The following is a 22,938-nucleotide window of genomic DNA, read 5'->3' as shown; positions in this document are numbered from 1 at the left end:
TTGAACATAGTCTCTTTTTATATTTGCTCAGAACACTTGAAAATACATAATATACATAGAAATTGTTGTTCACACAGAAAGTTCCACTTTGGTGTGTAGATACCTTTGGGAGATGGGCCTGATAAGCACCTATAATGGTGAATTACTGAGAGCTGATAATAAAGTTTCAATGTATATCAAAGAATTGATAACAGGAAATATTAATGACATTGATGAGCAGGTAATACACCTTCATCCCCAATATTTAATTTTTTTTTGATGTACAACATTGTGTTTGTTAGTTTTGGGTATGCAACATAGTGATCTGATATGTGTATGGATTGCAAAATGATCACCACAGTAAGTTTAATGAACATACGTCACTACACATAGTTAATTTTTTTTCCTGTGATGAGAACTTTTAAGTTTTACTTGCTTAGCATCTTTCAAATACACAGAGCAGTTTTGCTAAATGTAAATGTGTTCACCATGCTGTGCATTGTATCTACAGGATTTATTTCTCTTATAACTGGGAATTTGTACCTTTTGATTCCCTTCACCCAATGTAGAACTGATTTTCAGTTATAGTCAGTAACACTTGCCATTATTTGAAGACACCTAATTGGGATCCTTCATCCACCTAAAATATTCAAGGAAGAGCCAGAGAGGCCTATGAGCAACTAAGATAAAGGTCAGAAATACAGGCCACACAATAAAACACAGAAATTTTACCCAAAGACACACCTTGCATGTGCTTGTTCGTTGGCTGGGTCTCATTTTTACACAGTTCTGGTAAGTTTTGTTAGCAGCTTTTACTGGCCACAGTAGACTGGAAGAACCCACTCTGGAACTGCCAGAAGGATCCTGCAATGAGTACGCATGCGCGCAGGAGCTCTAGAGGGTGGGAAAAGACAATTGAATAATAACCTACCAAGAAAAGGTTCAGAACTCGAAGTGTGCTGCTCTGGGAGTCTCCACCTACAGGGCTAACCTTCCAACTTCATCATTTCGTAGGAAATAACTCTAGAATAATCCAAGTTCATGAGAATTGAGACAAAATGAAACTCTCATGTGTGTCCTCATTCTTTTTGGGGCCTCGGGTTCCTACACTCTGTGCTTGCTCCTGCTCATTGGTCCTAGGACTCAGACCCTGCCGTGTGCTGTCACACCCCATCCAAACCCTACTTGCTCCCCTTTTTACTGTGTAGATCCTGGCCCAACAGCTTTCCTGGACATTCCACAGTATGCCCCTAAGACATGGCTGGAGCTGAATGCAGGGCTCCCACATTTCCCCACATTCTCCCCGGCTCACCCATCAAATAAACGTAACAATCACTTTCTCATTTCTCAGTGGGAAACCTGGCTTTCACTTTGATACCAGCCTCTCCCTGCTTTCCCTATGATCACAGTATCTCATCAGTCATACCTGGTGCTGTTTTCTTCTCCAGCTCATAAAGGATCCTGTTCTCTTATCCTTGCTGAAGCCACCTTTGTTTTTTAGGGTTTTTTTGTTGTTGTTGGGTTTTTTTGTTGTTGTTGTTGTTTATAAAGATTTTATTTATTCATGAGAGACACACAGAGTGAGGCAGAGACATGGGCAGAGGGAGAAGCAGGCTCCCTGTGGGGAACCTGATGTGGGGCTCGATCCCAGGACCCCAGAATCACGACCTGAGCCAAAGGCAGACACTCAACCACTGAGCCACCCCGGGCATTCCCTGAAGGCACCTTCAAACACATGTCCTCCCACACTGGGCCATGGTGCCTCTGTCATTTATTTATTCACTCAACAATATCTTTTTATTTTAAAGATTTTATTTAAGAGAGAGAGAGCACATGAGCAGGAGGAATGGAGAGAGGGAGAAGCAGACTTCCCACTGAGCAGGGAGCCCAACATGGGGCTTGATACCAGGACCCTGAGATCAAGACCTGAGCTGAAGGCAGACACTTAACCCACTGAGCCCCCCAGGTACCCCTGGACAGTATCTTAAGTGGCTGTCATGTTCATGTCCCTTGAATTCTGAAACACCATCTTAGAGCCTGCCACATGGTAGGAACTCAAATTTCTATGTGGCAAATGAATGAATACACGAGTAAGATATCTGTAAGTATTTTTGGCACACCTAAGATACGGTTAATTATCTCAAGCTACCTAAATTAATTTCTTTTAATAATACCAAATAAATTTAACGTGAATAAACCATCTGTATGTCATGAGGACCCTGTGCACTTTGCTGCGAGTGTGTGAGGCCATACATCATTGGCGTGTCACACCCGTACCCTCTCTCTCGGTGTGTGTTTCACAGTGAAGTCTGGCAGGTGCACACCCTGCCCCTCTAGAATCTCTCTTTGGGACACCCGCATGTCATTCAGCAATTTGATATTTAAAAGTGTCTGAAGACATTGGAATACAAACCGCTGCTGTTATCTTAGATTATTCCGTAGAATGGTGACCTCAGAAAGCTCAAATGTTTAAGATCTAGAAACCCATTGCCCCGAGAGAATTGTGCTATTTGTGTTTGGTTTTCTGTCACTGCCCTCATGATCTGTAGCTGCAGACCAGTTATTTCTGCCATGTCAGTGTTCATGTGGGAAAATTCTGGGCATTTTAGTATGTGATTCTTCATTTAGAGATGAGAGGGAGTTATATTTAATCAATAGATCAATGTAATTTCCTCATATTTTCTACTTTTGAAAAAGAAGTCCTTATAAAGTCAAATCTGTTCTTCTGGATTCCCATACATATGCTGATTCTGGAGATTTTTCTCTTTGTGGCAAATGTACAATAAGTCAGTCCCGCTGCGTATCTGTGGTGACATATATATTCATTAATGACTCCAATTCATGACCATTTATTAAGCTCAAACTATATACTGAGAACCTACATAATTCTACCACACAGCTCAAAATAATTTAACATTTTAGGTTGACTTGGGCAGAAGGCATAAATTATCTCTGTTCAGATATTATAAGATACTGACTACTGACATGAAAGAATTAGAGAACTTACAGAACAACATAGTTACAAAATAGACTTAGGATAACTAATAGAATGATGGGATCCTTTGGCTTAATCATACTGACAAGGAACAATAACCTCCACTGTAAATTATAGACTAAAGCAGTTATTTATTAAAATGATCCCTTGTGAAAGCACAGGCTGTGTAATTTCTAAACTGCATTCTAGATTACTTTATGTAAATTGGCTTTGCATTTTAGCTTAAGTGAACACATTCATTGTAAGTTGCATTTCTTTAGATAGACATAGCTCTTCCAAATCAGCATCTGGGAATCCATACTATGATATCCATAGAAATTTCAAGTAAAACTATTTCTAATTCACATTTGTTTCATCCATAAATCATAAAATAAATTATTTCTAGCCTCATGAAATAATATTGTGCAGGGTTGAGTATGGCTTAAACTTCATGTCAATTATGCTTTTTTTCTTTCCCCCTAAATTATGATCCTCATGAAGATCATTTAGTGTCCAAAGTGTTCTTGAAAATTACCCAGCCTGTTTTTGCACAGCATCCAAGGGTACATGGGGGAATTAAATACAAGTATTGGGTAGACTTCTGAATTGACTGTAAGTCTTTGTAACATCATAGGGGTTCAGTGACACTTTGTAGATTCCAGAGACAGGCCAGTACTTCCTGCGTGAAAGAAAAGGCTGATTAAAGAGATGAGTGCATAGAGCATCCTTCATTATGGAGCCTTCAGTAGAAGGCTTGAAGTTCACTGTCAGGTAGGGCAAAAGGAAGCTTCCTTAGGTGGCTCCAAAAGGAGAGAAGTGGGTGAGCTGAATAGGAAAGCCTGTCAGCCAGACTCGATGGTGCAGTATGGCTCGGAGGCCCCAGGCCAGCAGCCATGGTGCGCGATGCTGCCACACGGGGCAACGTGCACAACAGACACACACAGGGCATCTCCACTAGGGATGCGACCTGAGTCTAGCCCACACGGTTTTGCCCTGGATCGTAGGTTACTGGGAGAGAAAAGCAGTCCTTGGAGGTTATTCTGGTCAGCAGTTTCTGAAGAATAGTGAAGGAAAGGCAGGAGCATAGGAGGAAGGGCAGATGTGATGGGGTGTCCATCAGCAGAGAACCGTGTAAAGCCGAGGAGTCGAGAACGTTTTCCTTGTGGTTTCCATCGATGGCATAATGACAGATCATTACCTGGAGTGTAAGGAGCAAAAGAACAAAGTGAAGGGGTTTGGGAGAAGCTGGCTGTTGACAGTCCCTGCTGACCCGTAAGCAGCACGCTCCATGAGGGCACAGAGGGTGGTGCCTGGAAGACTAGGGAAAGCCTGCACCAAGCCCCAGAGTGACTTCAGGTACCTTCCTGCAGGCTACACACTTATTTTTAAGGTTCACTCAGCTGTCACATTTCTGAATTTTAACTTTACACTTCAGTTGTCCTGCCTTAAAAGTCCACATAGGTCTGCATTCTGCCCTTGCAATGGGCTTCGGAGTGTATTTTACACAATGCGTTTGAACTCCTTCACTGTGGAGATTGCTTTTGCTCCTCTGTACAGTTTCCAGGTAGCTAAGATCAGTTAAGAAGGCTGTTGTTTTTAATCCCTGTATTTGAATTCCAAGCTATAGAAGCAGGGGATTTTCCACAACAATAGGTTTATTGGAACATAAAAATCATGTTTTTTGGGAAAAACCAACTGCCTGGGACTCCTCACTAACTCTGGCCCACATAGCTTTCAACTTTAAGAAACATTCAATTCCATTTAAATTGCTTAAATAAACATTTATTCAGTAACTGCTTTTACAGAGGGGAGTGATGGGATCCACTCAATGATCAAGCGATTGTTTTTTATTGAGGAAGCCACAGATTTTTACTCTTAGAAAATACATGGTTGACCTATGGTAGGTTAACTACAACCGTAATAAGAGTGCATAACTTTTAATGGCACAGCTATTGAAATTTTAGAGGAAAAAAAAAAAACCATACAATTGAAAAAAAAAATCTTATCAATAAAATTTGAATCAGGAACTACTGAGGAAATATTTACTTACTTCCCTTTGCTATATTTTTATTTAAAGTTTTGTTATTGTACAACATTCTCATTACTAATTTCTTCCAAAGTTAAGGTGAGCAGTGGAACAATATCAATTTTGCAATATATAGTTGTATATTTCTCTTAACATATTTGTTTAGCGCCACCTATTGGCCAAGTGGATAATTAAAGATAAAAAATGTTACTTTGGTGTAACCCAAATTTCAAGTTTGAATTATGGACCAACAGAGCACAAAAGTATGAAAGATTGTCATATGAGCACTTTTATTTTGTTCAATGGCTTTAGCTTTCTATAGTTTCATGTCTTCTATGTTATTATTGCAGTTGTAGCAGTCATGGCCGGTGACAAGGTGATTAAGCACACCCTCTTTGGCAGAGAGATCGCCTGGGTTCAAATCCCAGCTCCACTATTACAAGCTCTGAACCTTGAGGAAGTTCCTTAATCTCTCAGTTTCCTTTTCTACAAAATGGAAACATAGTTGTGAGCATTAAAATAAATATATGTATAAATATACATACACACATATACGTACAAGTGTAGGTCATATACATAATTTTATATATACCTTAATTTATATTATATATGTTATATATTTTTAAAAATCTTTAGAATAGTGCTTGGCACAAAAATAAATGTTTACTACTGTTATTAACAAAAATAAAATTAATCATTGATATTTGTTGGCTGCCTACCAGGTGCTCAAGCTGATAGCTTTGTACACCTGACATAATAAGCACTGAAGGAGTTATTTTTGTGTTAAAATAAAGAATAATGTGGTTCAAGGAATTCATGAATTTGTTATTAGCAGAGCCGGAATGTGGGGCCAGCGACTTCTCACTCCAAATCACATGTATTGAACCATTACCCTATATTTCCTGTTTGGGCATATGCTATCAATTATCTTTTATGTCTCTTTTCAATAATAATAACAAGCTGGTTTATTTTTAGTTATAGCACCAAAATAACTAAAAGCCAGAATACATTAAAAAATTCATTCTAATTCTTCTTATGAATTTTTAAATGACTTAAACATAATATACATGATGAAAATATCATTTACTTATGCTATTTATTCCATGACACATTTATTTAATCTTGAATTACTAGAAGCAAAAGCAGGACCTTTAAGAGTACTATTTCAAATTATTTTTCTGAATGTTACTATCTTTAAGATGAGGTTATTACAGAGACCTAAATCCTGGGCTTTCTATAAAGATTCAACATGTTTCCTCTAAAAGTTCAAAAGTTTGGGGCACCTGAGTGGCTCATTGGGCTCAAGTCATGATCTCAGGTCGTGGGATCGAGCCCCACATCAGGCTCACTGCTCAGCAGAGAGCCTGCTTCTCCTTCTCCTTCTGCCTCTTTTCCTGCTTCTGTGTTCACTCTCTCAGTCACTCTCTCTCTCAAATAAATATATAAATAAAATCTTAAAATATAAATGCTGAGAAGTTCAAAAACAAATCTTTTGATATATTTTACGATTACCACAACTTTTAGCACTTTGGATTTGCGATTAGAATCAAAGTATTGCTTTGTAATCTTTCAAAATATAAAATACTTCCAGGTGAACTGAATGCCTTAGTAGATCAGTATCTAGAAAGTTAAAAAGTAGCAGCAACCTTATGTGTTTTTTTTAATTAGAATAAAATTCTCTAAAACTATCACCAAGATTCTAAAGAACTCTCTGTACCAATAAGGTAAAATGTATTAGTGCGCTCCTTCTGGTGGCTGATGCAGAAATTGCATTTAACATCCATGACTTGAAAGATACGGAAAAATACCTTTGAACCTCCAGAGTTTCATACTTTCTGGAGAATTGCTTGGTCATCATTGTTATCACAAACACAATCAATTGTGAGAAGAAATGGTGATTTTTTCTATGGTCAGGGATTAAGGAAACATGCCAAGAAGTTCAGATGCTGCGGTTGATCTGAAGGTCTGTAAATACCATCTTCTAGCCCCAAATCCCCACCTCTGAAAGAAAGAGAACACTGGAAATGAGACACACCAAGTAAAACGGCTTCCTCCATAACTCTTATTCCTGTCTCTGTGGGAGAGAACGAGAGAGAACATAATGTAGGGGCTCAGGTTTGAAAAGAGTATGTGTGTCAATACCTGTTCAAAAGAAGGTTATAAGCAAATGTTTAAGTTCATTCGTTCGTTTCAAAAGAAATTCTCACTATTGCTCCTATTAAATCTAACTCCTTTCTTCCAAAACAACAAAAGCATTTCTACTGTTCTATTAAGTGTAAAAGCTCAAATAACATGTGTTGAGTTGTTTATATTTGGGTGAAGAGCAAGCAAAGCCAAGTGAAACCCTCTGTGCATCATTCTTATTAAGTTTGAGGCAGAGGATGCACATAGTTTACCGTTGAAGAAAGTAAGAAAGTCTACCGTTGAAGAAAATGTAAGACCCCAATACGGTATCGTAAAAGCAACAGAGAACCTTTTAGATAATGGGATAGCTCTGTATCCTGGCTATAATGCCCCAGTTTTATTTTTTAAATGAGTAGTTCAACAAATGTTTCCATTTTGATACAGGTCATGTGCATCTTGGAAGCCTTTGGACATGCCAAGACGACACTTAATGATCTGTCCAGTTGCTTCATAAAGTATTTTGAACTACAGTTCTGCGAGAGGAAAAAACACTTAACTGGAGGTAGGTGTAAAATTAACAAAGGCAGGAGCTACCACGAGAGGGCAGCAGAACATCAAGCATGGGACCAACGAAGACCCTGGGAAATCAGTGGTGTGGTGTGTGTGTGCGTGTGTGTCTGAAGGTGCACACCTGAGATGTCAGGTTATGACTTCTACAATTACCGTGAATTGAAAAATATTCAGAAATGTGAGGTGAACCTTTAAAAAAAGATTATTGTATAAACTACATACTATGGAACCAACCAAAAATAACTGAAATGAATGATGATGGTTGAACATAGAGATGACTCACATACTCGGTTATGATAAATTATAACTTGAGTATATATTTCCTTCATACAACACACATGATATATTTTAAATAAAACAATCTATGTTTTTGAAACAATTGCATTAAAACAAATCAAAACATCAAAATAACCACCCAACTAAAGCCAAACAGAACTATTTCTTTTCTGGTTTAAATTTTTAATGTGTATTTTATGAAAAGCCGTTATTTAAAATTCAGCTAATTTAGGGGCATCTGGATGTTTGGTTAAGTGTCTGACTCAGGTCATGATCTCAGGGTCCTGAGATTGAGCTGTGAGGTGGGCTCTGTGTTTAGCAGGGAATCTCCTGGAGACCCTCTTGCCTTCTCCCTCTGTGCCTCCCCTCACTCATGCTCATTCTATCTTTCTCATTCTAAAATAAGTTAAAAAAAAACAATTAGTTTTTTAAAAAAAACTAATTTAGAATTCACCTGGGATTTTACATCTTTCTCATCAAAACAGATTATCCATGCAAATTAATAGTCTGAATATAATTGTAGATGGGGTGCCTAATGAACTTGGAGGAATCAAGTATTGTAGAAACTGTAATGACAGCTGTTAGGACACAATCACTAAGTGTAATGATTTTAGAAAGAGATCAATCTCATTTGATGCTTTCCAGTACCCTTCAGGAAACAAAAGTTACGTTTGACCATAATTTAGGAACAAAAAGCTTGTATTTTGCAGTAAATGTTTGTCAAAATCCATTATTACTAAATGAAATTGGCCAAGAAAAATGGATAGGAGGAGTCAGAGAAGATAATTTTTAGATGTTGAAGTTAGCAGCTTAAATTCTGCAATAGGAAAGTTATATTTTTAAAATCCATGACTAAGAGCTTTATTTGAGGGTTCAGTGTGTTAGGAAGACTTCAGAAGGAGGGACGCCTGGGTGGCTCAGGGTTTGAGTGTCTGCCTTCAGCTCAGGTCATGATCCTGGGGTCCTGGGATCGAGTCCCACATTGGGCTCCCTGCAGGGAGCCTGCTTCTCCCTCTGCCTGTGTCTCTGCCTCTCTCTGTGTGTCTCTCATGAATAAATAAATAAAATCTTAAAAAAAAAAAGAAAAAAAAAAGGAAGACATCAGAGGAGAATGGTCTTGAGCCTCCAAGTCTGGTTTCCAGGTCTTGGTCAGTGAGAATGTCCCTCCAAGTGAAGGACATAGCCTGACCTCTTCAACTCAGAGCACTTGACCAGAGGTGGCTGACCATGGAAGCTGGAGGTGGAGGAGGTCCTCACTGCGGGGTACTGTGGCCCCTGCCCCTCCAGGGTGGGGGTCCCAGACAAGCCCTCTCAGCACATTGGGTGACCTGTTAAAAACATAGGCCTGCTGAATGGGACTCTGTGTTGAATAAGATACCCAGTGACTCATGTGATTGCCAAAGTTTGAGAAGCCCTGTTCCAGGTTGAGTAGAGCCGGCCACTGTTTCCTGCATGCGTGGCTTAGAGGACAAACTGCTTGTCCAGACATCACTTGCATGACTGTTTCCTGGATTCGATGTTCCCGTTTCCAAGACGAAGACACAACAACGGGCTTCTGCAGGTCTTATCCAGGACTGATTTTGTTCCCTTTTCTTCTGGGTGGAATTTAGCACGTCCTCTTCAAGAATGTTCGTTTAGAAAGTCATCGTGTACGTGTCTGCGGCAGAACGGGGTCACACTGCTGTTAAGGGGACATCCCAGGTAGCGAGCGCACAGCCCCGGGAGGCCCCAGCAGCATCACATCCAGGGCCGCTGCCGGAGTACCGTCCCCCACCCCCTGCCACGGTCCGGTGTAGATCCTCAGGGGGACCCCGGGACCCTCCCCAACCCAAAGGACCCCTGGCCAGTGCAGGAGCCTTGTGTGGAAATGCCCCTGGGTAGCAGTGGTGACTGGATGTGCTCTCCCCTGGCAAAGCAGCAGGCTGGGAGTCTGGGGAGGTGGGTGCCCCGCTTCTCTCCACCCCCTCCCCACTTTGTTTTTCCACTCATCCTCTCCTCCTCATTAGCATCCTGGATTCCTTTCCTATCACTCAATCTTATTGGTTTGCTCTGTTCTTTTAAAAATCTGGCAAAGTGATTTTTGTGGTGGTTCTATATTCTTTTTCTAATTTTAAGAGCAAAACACACATTACTACACACACAGGGCCAGTTGAGACTACACTCCTAGGGACTGGGAAGCCTGAAGGGTCCGCCGGGAGTTCAGCTCTCTTTCCTGTGGAGAAGGGGAGAGGTGAGCGGTGTGTGCAGAGAATGTGGATCAGGAGACAGAACATTCTAGTGCCATGCCTTTGGGAGTGCCTGTGGAAGACATGCAAGACCCAGAAAAGCAGAAATGTCAAGGGAAATATGGCAAGTGCCTTCAGATATTCGCTACCACGTGGAAAGGGGCCCGAGAACAAAGCTCTGAGTGCCAGCTCTGCAGTTGGTGGATGTTCCAGAGAGGAAATATATTCCTGACACAAGGCCTTCCCACTGACCTCTGGTGAGGCCCTGTGCCCCTCTCCCCAGGCCGGGTGCGCTCCTGCAGGGGGAAGGCGCAGACCCCTTGGACAATGCAGACAGCCTCCACAGGGCCTTTTGCAAGGTTGATGTAGAGAAGCTACTTAATGCTCCGCATTCTCCAGCTCTGCACATGAAGCACCTGCTGCCTGATGACCAGTATTTCGATGCCCAGTGGAGTAATGGGTGCCACGTATTGTCCCCTGGTGCCTGCCAGCCTAGAGGGAAGATTCCATATGGGAAATCTATAGAGTGTATAAGCATGCAAGACCCCCTCTAAGAAAACAGTACAAACTCAGTGGCTTGGAACAGAAGTCTGGGGTCAGCAGGATGGGGCTGTCTTGGTTGTCTCTGGGAGAGTCCTCCCTGGCCCCTTCCAGCCTCTAGCAGGTGCTGCCTGTCCTTGGTGGTTGTTGGCTTGTAGCTTTAGGATTTGGGTCTCTGTCTCCTTATCACAGGTGCTCTCCCTGTGACTCCCTCCTCTTCTTATAAACACCAGTCACATTGGAGTAGGACCTATCCTGCTCCAGTATGACTTCATCTTTTCTAAAACAAAACAAAACAAAACTATGCTATGTTTTATCTGACACTTGCATGTTCATACTGTTGTGTTAAGAGTTAGCTCAAAAGTACGTTGGACAAGGTCCTGCCCTGTCAGGCTTGCAAGATAGTCAAGGAGCTAAGACTTGTCCGGTTCTCTTCCCCACTAGAGTGTGAATCACAGTCTGGAATAACGTCTGGCAGAGTTGACATTCAGTAAACAGCAAGTGAATAAATGAACAAAGGGCCAGTTGAGCCCATGGAAGTCACTCTAACCGAGGGTAAGAAATAGTGAGAACTATAAAGGAAGAGCGGAATCCAGAGCCCATGCAACTGATGTCACCACACTGAGCTTAGGCTCAGCTCTGACCTTGATCAAACCACGTGGACTCTCAAAAGTTTATTTGTAGAATACAAAGCTTAGACCACAGAGAGCAGGGAGGACGGGTAAATGAATGAAGAAGGATGTGCAGGTAGTGGGGGGACTATGCCAATCTAGAATTATTCACCCTATGGCATGACCACATCTTAATGTGAGGACATCTGCAGGTACCTTGCTTTCAAGCCCAGTCACATCCCCAGGTCCTGGGATCAGGACTCAGGCATACCGTTTGTGGGACGCAGTAGAATAAGGGGGGTCTGTTGTATTGTCTTAACTTCTCAAACTAATTTTTAGTTTTAGAACCTCATTGTGACCCCCCAAACAAAACACGCCAAGCACTTGAAGAGGCTACAAGCCGGTATGACACCTTTGAATAATCTCATCTGTTATCCAGGTTCCTTTTCTGAAAGAAAAACAGAAGAGGTATATTAATTTAAACTACTTCACACAAATTTTAAAGAGAGCTGAGTTATTCAAATGGGTCCCCTGGAAAAAGGCTTCTGAATTTTAAATGTTCACTAAAATAGTAAACCAAACTTGAGAAAGATTATTACACCTCAAACTAGGTCAAATAAATGTAGGTTGCAGGTTGATTTTGTACTTCGTGGTAATCTAGTTTCCCTTAAATCATCAACATTTCTAAAATAGTGGTGATGGGTTTTCTTGGACAGGGAGTATTCCCTTACTCATTTTAAGGTTGATAGATGTTACATGTTTCCTTTTTGGATACTATTGCTCAAACTTTTATAACTTAATGGCAGCTCTCTAATCACGGATGTGGCCACAAATTATAAGAGAAAATTTGAGGCCCAGTTTTACAAAACACCGGCTGTAATAAAGTAGAGAGGGTTTGTTATTTTGAAGAAAATGTAATTAGTAAGTGACATTCTAGCTAACTTTCAGCCCAATATTTCCCCCCAATTACTTATTTAATAATATAATTATTTTGGATTCCCTGGTATATATGCCAGCACTCTCAGGACAGAGTGACGTCTAAGACATCTTAGCATCGCCCCATAGGTAAGTTTATAGTGTAAAAATAGGAAAACTGTGCCAGTGATGATGTTTTCACTTGTCCAGTACCTTTCCCTTGGGACTTTGGGGTAATTTGCAGGTATCAGTAGCTGAATCCCTAATGATTCATATTTTCATCTAAGAGCGTAGAGAGGTTTTCAGGGTATGAAGTTCAAGTGCACTAATGGAATTAATGGCTGGGAGTCATACTGAATGTCATATTCCCAGTTCTTTCCCTTTGATCAAGATCACATCTGGTCTTTTTAAGGTCCTTTAAAGTATAAAGTTGCCCTTCATTTTAGAGTATGTGCAATGTTTTGACATACAATTGAGTGTCCTCTTGGTCTTTTCCCCAGTGGACCATTTTATTGTTTCTAAATCTTCAAAAATATGCAATACAGACCTCCGCAGTCCTTGGAACTACAGATCACCATATCACAAAGCATTCTTCAAGCAAGCCCGCTTGGTGCAGAGCAAAGGGGCTCCCAGGCTGGACCTCTGTGTGGGCACTGGGCCAATGTCCCTTACCTGCTTTTCCCAACTAGAAAATTAGACACCAGACCATGCTCTCTTGTATGTACCTTTCAACATTGTTCCATTTAGTTGGAGAGAAGCTACTTTTGTGGTTGAACCTGTCTCCAGTTTACAGTGGAGGCTATGAATGGTTTCTTGTAGCTCCCCCTCGCCCTGGAAAGGGCAGGCAGAGCTGAGAGGGTGGTTGGGAACCAGTGGTATGCGCACCGCCACCCACCCCTGCCCTCAGCTCAGCCAGCGGGCTGGGCACATACTCCCACTGCAGGCGTCCCAGTGAAGCGCAGGTCGCAGTCCCAGACCTCACTGGGCAAGTAGACATTCACAACTGAGCGTTCCACCTACCCAGCGTCAACCTACCTGCCTACCAGATACTTTGTCAGGTGATGATATTGTCTCCTCTTCTGGAATGTTGACGATTGAAGAGGATGCTGATCAGTAAACAGTGACTGAAAGACTTTTAGAAGTTCACCACATCCCAGGAAACACATCACAAGGTTTTAATGCTTTTCTTGCTTGATTGTGGGATTGTCCCACTCATAATAATAACAAAATGAGCTGTGGTTTTGGAAAGTATCAGACTGTCTAATATGAGGACTATTAACTAGCTAAAATAAAAAAAAGAGGCTGCTCTCTTGAAGTCTTCGCAAACTAAAGGCTACTTCTTTTTTCAGAAATTGTTGACATTTATTATATTCAAAGGAAGTCAAAATCTTTTTCTGTTATGATTCATTTGACATAAGCTTTAACATATTTCTAATGCTTACTTGTGCGAGGCTCACATAAATTAACATTTTCTTTACAATATATTGTTTGGTTTCACTTTGATGTACTTTAGCTCCCCTGAAAGTCTATTTCTTCCCATTTTTGCCGATCGTTCCAACTCATGTCCCCTGTCCTGTCCTTGATAATTTATATCTCAGCGTAAACCAATATGACTCTTTGCATATTGTGATGCATCCTGTCTCTCCCAGGACTCACCAGTCTGTGGGCTCACATGAGTCACTGCAAGAGAAGCCAGATATGCTGCCTTATTCCTTCCTCACCCCATTTCTGACACCTGCCTCAGTATTCCTGGACATCTCTCTGGACCTGATGCTATCTCCCAGTGGTCTTACTTCCCAGAGTCCTTGGGTGGTTCAACAGTCAGAACTTCCTCTGGTTCAATGAGCTGTGGAAAGCCCTTGTGCTCTGGCTCCCAGGGCACTGGAGGCCCCCTTTGAGGTTCTGTGTTCTCATGTTTTCTGAATTTCGCCTTGTTTGGAACACCCTTCCCTCCAAAAGACATAAACTGAGCCCACTTTGTGGTCTTCAGACTAGTTTTTCTTTTCTAAGTCATTGCCTCATTTATATGCATAAATGTTAATTAAGAAGAGAGCACACCTTGTAGCTCAGTAGAAGTGGAAATCAGCCATTGCTGTCAGGCTATGATTATACCTCAATTATTCCCCTCTCAATCCACATAGTCCTTCACCGGCCACATCAAACTGTCAAGCCCAGGACCAGCTCCCTGTTCCTTCAGACTGCAGCCCACAAAGCCACTGTACCCATATCCTCCCCAACCTCCATGCACCCCACCCCACCTGGTCCAAGTTCCCCAGCCTCATTGGACATTTTAAGCTCCTTGGTTGCCTGAGGCCACAGCTTAGTTTTTCCTCTTGGCTGCCTGAGGGAGGCTTGTCTTTTCTCCTGGAATGGGCAGGCTGCTCTCACTCTACTGGTTTCATTTCAAGTCACTTCTTCAAAGAAACCCCCTTTTCTTCCCCAACCCGCTCTTTCTAATGTGATCCCTGGATCTCAGCTCTGTTCACTCCAGATCTGTCTCCTTCCTTATTTTTTTTTCCACAGCACTTATCAAAATCTGAAAGTGTCCTTTTCATGATTTGTCTGGTCAGTTGCTGTTTGTGTCTCCTATTAGGATATAAAACTGTTGGTAGTGCAGATCCGGTCTGCCCGGTGTAGAGTGGGCACTCATTAAGTATTCGTTGGATTGAGTCATCTAAGGAATGGATGTAAAGCATTAATAAAATGAGGCAGCCATTCTTCATTTCAGGGAGGAAATTATGACATGAATTCATGCATATCAACAAAGAGTACATATTAGTGGGAGTTTAAATAGATAAGGAAAGCTATCAACATTTAACTCTGGATATATATATATATATATATATATATATATATATATATATTTTTTTTTTTTTTAACTAGAGCCAATTCCTCTTCATAATGACAATTTCTGTGTGGTAAGAATAGACCAGTTTGATGCCTCCTTAGTGGCCACTCTGTCCCGTGAGACTTGGTAGAATGGCAATGTGTGGAAGTGTCTGGAAAGGGAGGCGGGTGCAGAACCCACATGTGGGAGGTGAAGAATACTTGGCTCCTGCATTACCTGGGCCCTGAAGACACTCACATGTATTTTAAGCAGAAACTGAAATCTACTCACAATCAGAAATGTCTCCCAAGGCTTCGTTATCTACTTGGGCAACTTAACCTCACAGTTAAAGCAAATGGGGTGAAAAATCTGTGAGGGCCTTTGCTTGTGACTTCTTAAAGACAAACCAGAAGACCGTCTTCATCTTCATTGTTAACATCATCAATTATCCTTAGTATTGTACTTTGTACTCCCAATTGGCCATTCTTTTAGAAGTTTCAGAGTGCTATAATTGATCTTATTTCCTTTAAGGAGCAGCATCTTTTATTGCCCAAAAGCCAGATGAATTTCAACATGAAAAGGCCTACAGTAGAATTTAAATGAGGCAAACATCTGAAAAGCTCCAGCACAGAGCCTGGTACACTGCAGGTGCCTTCAAAACAGTCCCTTCCCCTTGGAGGCCACAGGAAGCCTGGGACCTTTGTATCTCTTCATCCTCATGTTAGTATGGGGACAGCGAAGTTAGGAGGAATGTGGAAATTGACAGTGTCAGATTCAGGACCAGGAGCCATACGTAGACTCCTAGTTGAGGCACCCATCCTCATACCATCCCTTGAGTTAATTTGGAATAATGAAGTCAAAAGAAATGCATAAGGGTGAAAGAGAGAATATTTGGATATATAAATTAATTTGGCAATGTGTGCTTTTGGTGACTGCTAATTGAAGACATGATGGGGCTCTTTGGGAAGAGATCCTAACTGGTCATGATTTATAACTAGAAGCGGGGTGGGGCATGGTGATAGTGAGTGCTAGAAAGTTTCTGGAAATCAATGGGAAGGGCAGTGAGGGCAGGTATTTGTCTATCTTGAAGATAAAGAAATTCATTTCCCTCATTTTTAATAACTGAATAAAAATTAATATAGCTCTATAAAATACTTACATGCATATTATGTCATATATAAACTGCGAGCTTGTATGTTTTTACGGTGCCAAAACTTTCTGAGAAATGTATTTGTATGTAGATTTCTGGAAAGATAGAGGATCACGGGTATATTTCTAGTCAGGAATATTGTTGAAATAAAACATCTTTTAAAACATATAGGTCTTGAGAAGTCAAAAAATCAGTTAGCAAGAAGTTTCTTTCTCCATGTGGACATTTAAATGAATGAGTCAAAACTCCTTAACTCCATACCTATCATTTTCTTTCCTTTATTTCAATGTCATTTCAGATGCAACAAAATGGCTGGCATTTTCTCTATTTTTTTTTTTTTCATTTTCTCTATTTGGAAGAATATTAAAGTCTCACAGAAATTTGAATTTTTGGTTGTTTTGTGTTTACTTCTAGCTAAAAGCTCCTTTAAGATTTTTTTTTTTTTTTTCAAAATCCTACTGATCAGAATCCTGCTAACCCACAGCAATTTTATTCACTGCGGGAGATGAGCTAACTGGGATGATTACTAATTACACTGTTTTTGAATTTAGATTAAAGGTATTGAAGTCACTCTATGATGTGGAATTTGATTAGTTTTGAATGCTGCTCTAAATGAAGCTAGTATATTGGCTGGGACAAATAGGTCTCAGGTCAGCCTTTTCTCTGAGTACAGAAGCATGATGGTCAAGAGACAGTTGTTCAGCTCTCTGTTCCCTCTCAGTATTTCTGTAGTTGATGACTAAAAAATCATGGGAAGGAACAACTATGGCAGTTTATTTCTTATGCAATTTTAGAAACATCCTCTTGAGCATGGGTAATATTATTAATACTACATGGAAAATGTTTTCAGCAAATAATTTGCTTAAGAAAAAAAAAAGAGAGGAAAGAAAGTGTAGTAATTAAGATTTCTCCTTGAAATTATCACCTGATTTAATACTCAAGGAGAGATGGGAAAAAAACTACACTACCCCATTCTAATTTTAGCATCACCTTTGGGCAACTAATTAAAGGGATATTTTGAAAGAGCCTATCTTTATGCACTTAGAACAACTTTTCTAAAAAGTTTCTAATAAGACAAATTTCCTTAATAGGGAGTATTAATTTTGAGGGTTTTGGTTTTTTTGTTTTTTGTTTTTCACTGATAATCATTATGACAGGCTGAATTGATCACTTAATGAATTTTGCCAGAGGGAAAGCATGTATTAGTGGTTCCATTTGTTCAAGTAGATTTGCTATATAAAACCAAAACTAGGGGACCTCACATTTTTGCTTTTGGAGGCAGGACTCTAGAATAATTATCAGCAGACTCATTACACAAGATGATGTTCCTAGTTCAGATATAGGATATAATTACATCCATTTGACTTCTTAAGAATGGTTGCCTTTTAATTAAAAAAGAAATCACTGACCATAGATCCTTACTTTAGAGGGGGAAACTACAGTAATTCACAGTTACATTTGAAACTAAATTCCTTAATTGTTGACTGGCTATTCATAATGATAATAATAAACTCAAGGACATGTTTTATGTCAGATTATATTTGTGCACAAAAGATCCATGTTGGGTCATGAACAAGGTAAGAATGTCCCCTCTCACCACTTATTTTCAATATTGTACTGGAAGTCCTAGCTAATGCAGTAGGCAAGAAAAAAATATATATATATACATACAGATTGAGATGAAAGAAATAAAACTATCTTTGTTCATAGATGACATGATTATCTCTGTAGAAATTTGGAAAGAATCAAGAACAAAAATCTCCTGAACTAGTAAGCCAACAAGGTTGCAGGATATATGGTTAATATACAAAAGTCAATTGCCTTCCTATATGTCAACAATGAACTATTGGGATTTGACATTAAAAACACAATATTATTTCTACTACCACCAAAAAATTAAGTACTTGGGTATAAATCTAACAAAATATTTACAATATCTTTATGAGGAAAACTACAAAACCCTGATTAAAAATCAAAGAAGGTCTGGGACGCTTGGGTGGCTCAGCAGTTGAACTTTTGCCTTCAGTTCAGGGCATTATCCTGGTCCAGGGATCGAGTCCCACATCAGGCTCCCTGTGAGGAGCCTGCTTCTCCCTCCTCTGTCTATGTCTCTGCCTCTCTTTGTGTATCTCATGAATAAATAAATAAACAAATCTTTTAAAAAATCAAAGAAGATATAAATAGATGGAGAGATATTCAATGTTCATGGATAGGAAGGCTTAATATCGTTAAGATACCAGTTTTTCCTAATTTGATCTATAAATTCAACACAATCGTAATAGAAATCCCAGCAGGCTATTTTGTATATTGACATAAAATTTATAGAGAGAGTTTAAAGATCCAGAATAGCCAATGCAACATTTAAAATGAAAAACAAAGTTGGAAGACTGGTGCTACCCAACTTCAAGAAGTACTCTAAAGCTTCAGTAATCAAGACAGTGTGGTATTGGTGAAAGAAGAGACAAATAGATCAAAGGAACAGAATGGGGAGCCCAGAAAGAGAACCACAAAAATGTACTTAACTGATCTTTAACAAACGAATAAGGCAATTTAGTAGAGAAATTAATAGTCATTTCAACAAATTATGCTAAAACAGCAGGGCATCCACATACAAAAAAAAAAAAAAACCTCAAAATGGATTGTAAATGTAAAAACAAAACTATAAAACTCTTTAAGAGATACTAAAAGATAAATTGTTACATGACCTTGTATTTGGCAATGACTCTTTGATATAACACTAAAAACACAATTCATGAAAGAAATAATTGATAAGCTGAACTTCATTAAAGTTAAAAAATGACCATTCTGTGAAAGGCACTGTTGAGAGAATGAAATGATGAGCCACAGATAAGCAAAAAATATTGGCAAAAAACACATCTGATAAAGGACTGATGCAACGAACTCTTAGTACTCAACAATAGGAAAACAATCTAATTTTAAAAATGGTCAAAATATCTAGACACTTCACCAAGGAAGATACATGAATGGAAAATAAGCATATGAAAAGACGCTCTACATTATAGGTCATCTAGGAAACATGAACTAAAACAAAAATGAAATACCCCTGCAAACTTATTGGAATGTCTAAAATTCAAAACACTGACAATACTAACTACTGGCAAGGATGTGGACCAACAGGAACTCTGATTAATTGCTTTGTGGGGATGCAAAATGGTATAGCCACTTCGGAAGACAGTTTGGTGGTATTTCACAAAGCTAAACATAGTCTTACCATACGATCCAGGAATCACAGTCCGTGGTATTTACCCAACTGAGTTGAAAACTTATGTCCACACATAATGTGGATACAAATGTTTATAGCAGCTTTATTCATAATTGCAGAAACTGTAAGCAACCACAATGTCCTTGATTAGGTGAAGGGTAAATAAGCTGTAGTCCACTCACATGATGGATTATTATTCACTCATATAGGAAATGAGCTATCAAGCCATGAAAAGAAAAAGAAGTACCTTAAATATGTATTCTTGAATTAAAGAAACTGAAATGATTACAATCTGAACAGTTTAAATACTGTATGATTCTAACTATAAAACATCTGGGAAAGGTAAATCTATAGAAACAGTAAAAAGAACAGTAGGTGTCAGGGGTTAGGGAAGGAGGAAGGTATGGAGCATGGGTTTTTTAGAGCAGTGAAACAATTCTGTATGTCACTACACTGGCAGATACATGGTATTATGAATTCCTTAAAATCCAAAAAGTATACAACACAAAGAGCAAATACCAACATAAATTTGTAGACTTTGGTTAATAATGAAGTATCTATATTGGCTCATCAATTTTAGCAAATATACGACACTAATGCAGGATGTTAATGAAGGGGAAGCCATGTGTTGGGAGGAGGGAGGGTATGGTGAAACTCTCAAGATTTTCTGCTTAGTTTTTCTGGAAAGCTAAAAACTGCTCTCAAAAAAAGAAAATCTACGGATGTTTTTCAAAAGCTCTGTATTTGAAAGTAGCTTCATTATCATCTCTTGCAATTAATGAGTTTGTGTAAATTTATGGGAACAAAATTAGTAATGCCATTTAACAAGATCACTTTTTTTTTTCTTAACCAGCCAGAATTTATACATATATGCTCGAGAAATCCAGACTTATTTCACAACCTCTTGGCCAGAGCAATTTTCTCATTTTCTACTTGCTGATGGATGGGTTATCTGCTGAAGAAAAATATGGACTTCACCTTAGTAATTTATATGCCCACCGGTAAGTGACTGCATATTTTCTATATAGTAATTCTGTCTTCGAGTTGTGATGGCATTTTAGCAGTCTTAAATTTTCTTATTTTTCGGAGAAGTGGTAAGTCAAGGAGAGTAATTGGGTGCTGTTAGGTTACAGCCTTCTGTGTAACAGGATTGTAACAGTTTATTGAATGTGTATGGATCTGTGTGTCTGTTTTAACATGTTTCTATTTTCCTACTTTTCAGATCAGATTTTAAAAATTAGTGTGCATATAAACTTTTATATTCCTTTGGGTGTTTTGGATATAACATTAGTTATGCATTCCTAATCTGTGGTAGTCTTTTGAAATAATGGGAAATGTTATTTGGCAATCATTATTCATTAGTAACAGATGAAATTGCATGATGGCTAAAGAAGACAAACAGTACACATAAACTAAAGAGCTGGTTTTCTGCACGGGGGCCAGAAAGCATCTGTTAAAATGCAGGTGCATTGGTCATAGGATGGGATGGAGGTGAGAGAGTCATAAAGGCAACAAGCTGAGAAATGTCTTCACGTTGTGTGCATTTCCGACAACTATCTGATGTGTCTCCCCATCCCCATGAAGACTGGTCCAGATTTGGGTCAGGGTGAGAAGGAAACAGTGAGGGGAGGAAGCCCCATTCAGGAGAGAAGAAGATGAAAGGAGGGAGCAAGAGGGTGCTGGGCATACTGAGCCAAGCTCACTAGTAAATCCCTGGCAGGGCAGAGGCACTGAACTCAGGAAGACACGGATTTATTTCAGATACCTGTTAACACCTGATTTGTAGTTTATTGAGTGTTTGTTGTTGGATCCAAGAAGAAAGGTGTGTGTTTTCATAATTTTTGAGAAATCTTGTGAGAAGAGTTAAACAGCACTTGGAGAGGAAGGGTGCGTCCTGAAGTCTTGCTGGTTGAGGCAAGTCTATGGGTAGAGGAGTCTATGGGGCATCTCTCTTCATTTAGATGCCAATGTGAGAGATGAGGGGTTTTGGCGGGGGCGATGGGGTCTCAAGGACGCCGAGCTCCTGAAATGGGTTGAAAAGGCATTGAGACAACCTCCATGGTGGCCATTGCTGAGAAGTGTTACTGACAGTGGGACATGGGGCCAGATGAAGAGAATGAAATGATCAAATCCTGATTTACCTGGACATTATTAACCCCTCATTCAATTTACCTGAAGATACCCGGAAGTACAGGGACAATGTGTCTTATTGAGTGGGAGGAAACTAGTCAAGCAGTTAAGAAAGGCCTTCTCAAAATTGTGTTTTATTTGAAGTGAAAGGCTTTGGGGTTTACTGTGCTCCCAAACAACAGGGATTCCAAAAAGAAAGAAAACACTAGTCCTGGAGCATGGGAGCTCAGGTAAAAGTGATAAAAAAAAACTAGGGCACTAGAAAAGTTTTTTAAACCAAATTCCCTCGTTTCATAAAGGAGGAACTCAAACCCAGAACTATAAAGAGGCTGAAGTCATTTAACAGCAGTGCCAAAAACTCATTCCCAGGTTTTAGCCTTTGTTTTCCCACGATGAACTTGTCCAGTGGGAGACATTGTCCCTGGGAAGAAAAGCATCACATTGGAAAGCAGGGGTCAGGTGTTCAGGAGTAGGTGCGAGGGAGGAAAGTCTTAACAGGCTTCTGTGTTTAGAATCTTGCTTACAAATAAAAACTCAACATTTATAGCAGATAATTGGTTCGGGGAGGTGGGGGTTGCCTGTGTATATTTGCATGCGTGCACTTGGCATTTCAGACATACAGCCACTGATGAGTAAAGGACCATAATCTCATCTACTGTTCAAAGAAACAATTTAACTTCTGGGTCTGAGGTTTGGACTGTCTCTCCAAATGTGTGAGCGTGGGAGCAGAAAACAAGCTTTTCTTTATTGAGGTCCAGTTCCAGCATTCATCCCTCTTTGCTAAAGAGAGTTTGGAATCACTCAGGCTATTTAGAAAGTCACAGTCAGGGGTTGCTTTGTGAGAAGCTCCAACAGGAAAGAACTCAGCAAAATCATGAATCATTCAATTCCCTTGAACAAAGAGGTTATTTTATTAAAATGTATTATAAATATCTAATGGGAACAAAACAACATTCCTCAATAAAAATACACACCACAACCCCAGATTCATAAAAATATCAGTTGGAACATTTGTACAATGAGAATTCTGCAGACATAATGTTCTTTAATAATAAAATAAGCTGTTTTGCAAGTTACAGTGCATGATATATCACACTATTTTTGTGGTTTGTTCTGTGTGGGTCTTCTCACTTTTGCAGCGCTGGCAGGACTTGAGGAGCTCATATTTGTCTGATGTATGATTTGGGGTTAGGGTGTAATCTTTATTTGTCTTAACGACCATAATTTTTGAAATTGGCTTGTTTGCAGTCGGCAGTATAAATCTTAACTTGCTAACTTTCTGACTTTCACAACTCCGTGTCCCTTCCAAAATTCCTCCTGAAAATCAGCACTTGATTCACGTGGGAAAAGTCACTGTAGTATGTGAAG

At 39.7% G+C, this 22,938-nt stretch overlaps 1 protein-coding gene across 1 annotated transcript in view; it reads left to right on the top strand.

The window, feature by feature from the left end:
* Positions 1 to 22,938, top strand: part of MYO16 (myosin XVI) — a 451,497-nt gene that overhangs the window by 170,018 nt on the left and 258,541 nt on the right. Inside the window, exons 14-15 of the mRNA XM_041730888.1 lie at positions 7,548 to 7,665; positions 20,294 to 20,441. Of these exons, the coding sequence (XP_041586822.1) occupies positions 7,548 to 7,665; positions 20,294 to 20,441 (266 nt within the window). The remainder of the gene's footprint in view (positions 1 to 7,547; positions 7,666 to 20,293; positions 20,442 to 22,938) is intronic.

Source organism: Vulpes lagopus, chromosome 16, assembly GCF_018345385.1.
Source record: "Vulpes lagopus strain Blue_001 chromosome 16, ASM1834538v1, whole genome shotgun sequence".
NCBI lineage: Eukaryota > Metazoa > Chordata > Mammalia > Carnivora > Canidae > Vulpes > Vulpes lagopus.
The sequence above is the reverse complement of the archived record's forward strand: the minus strand, read 5'-3'. Positions and strand labels throughout refer to the sequence as shown.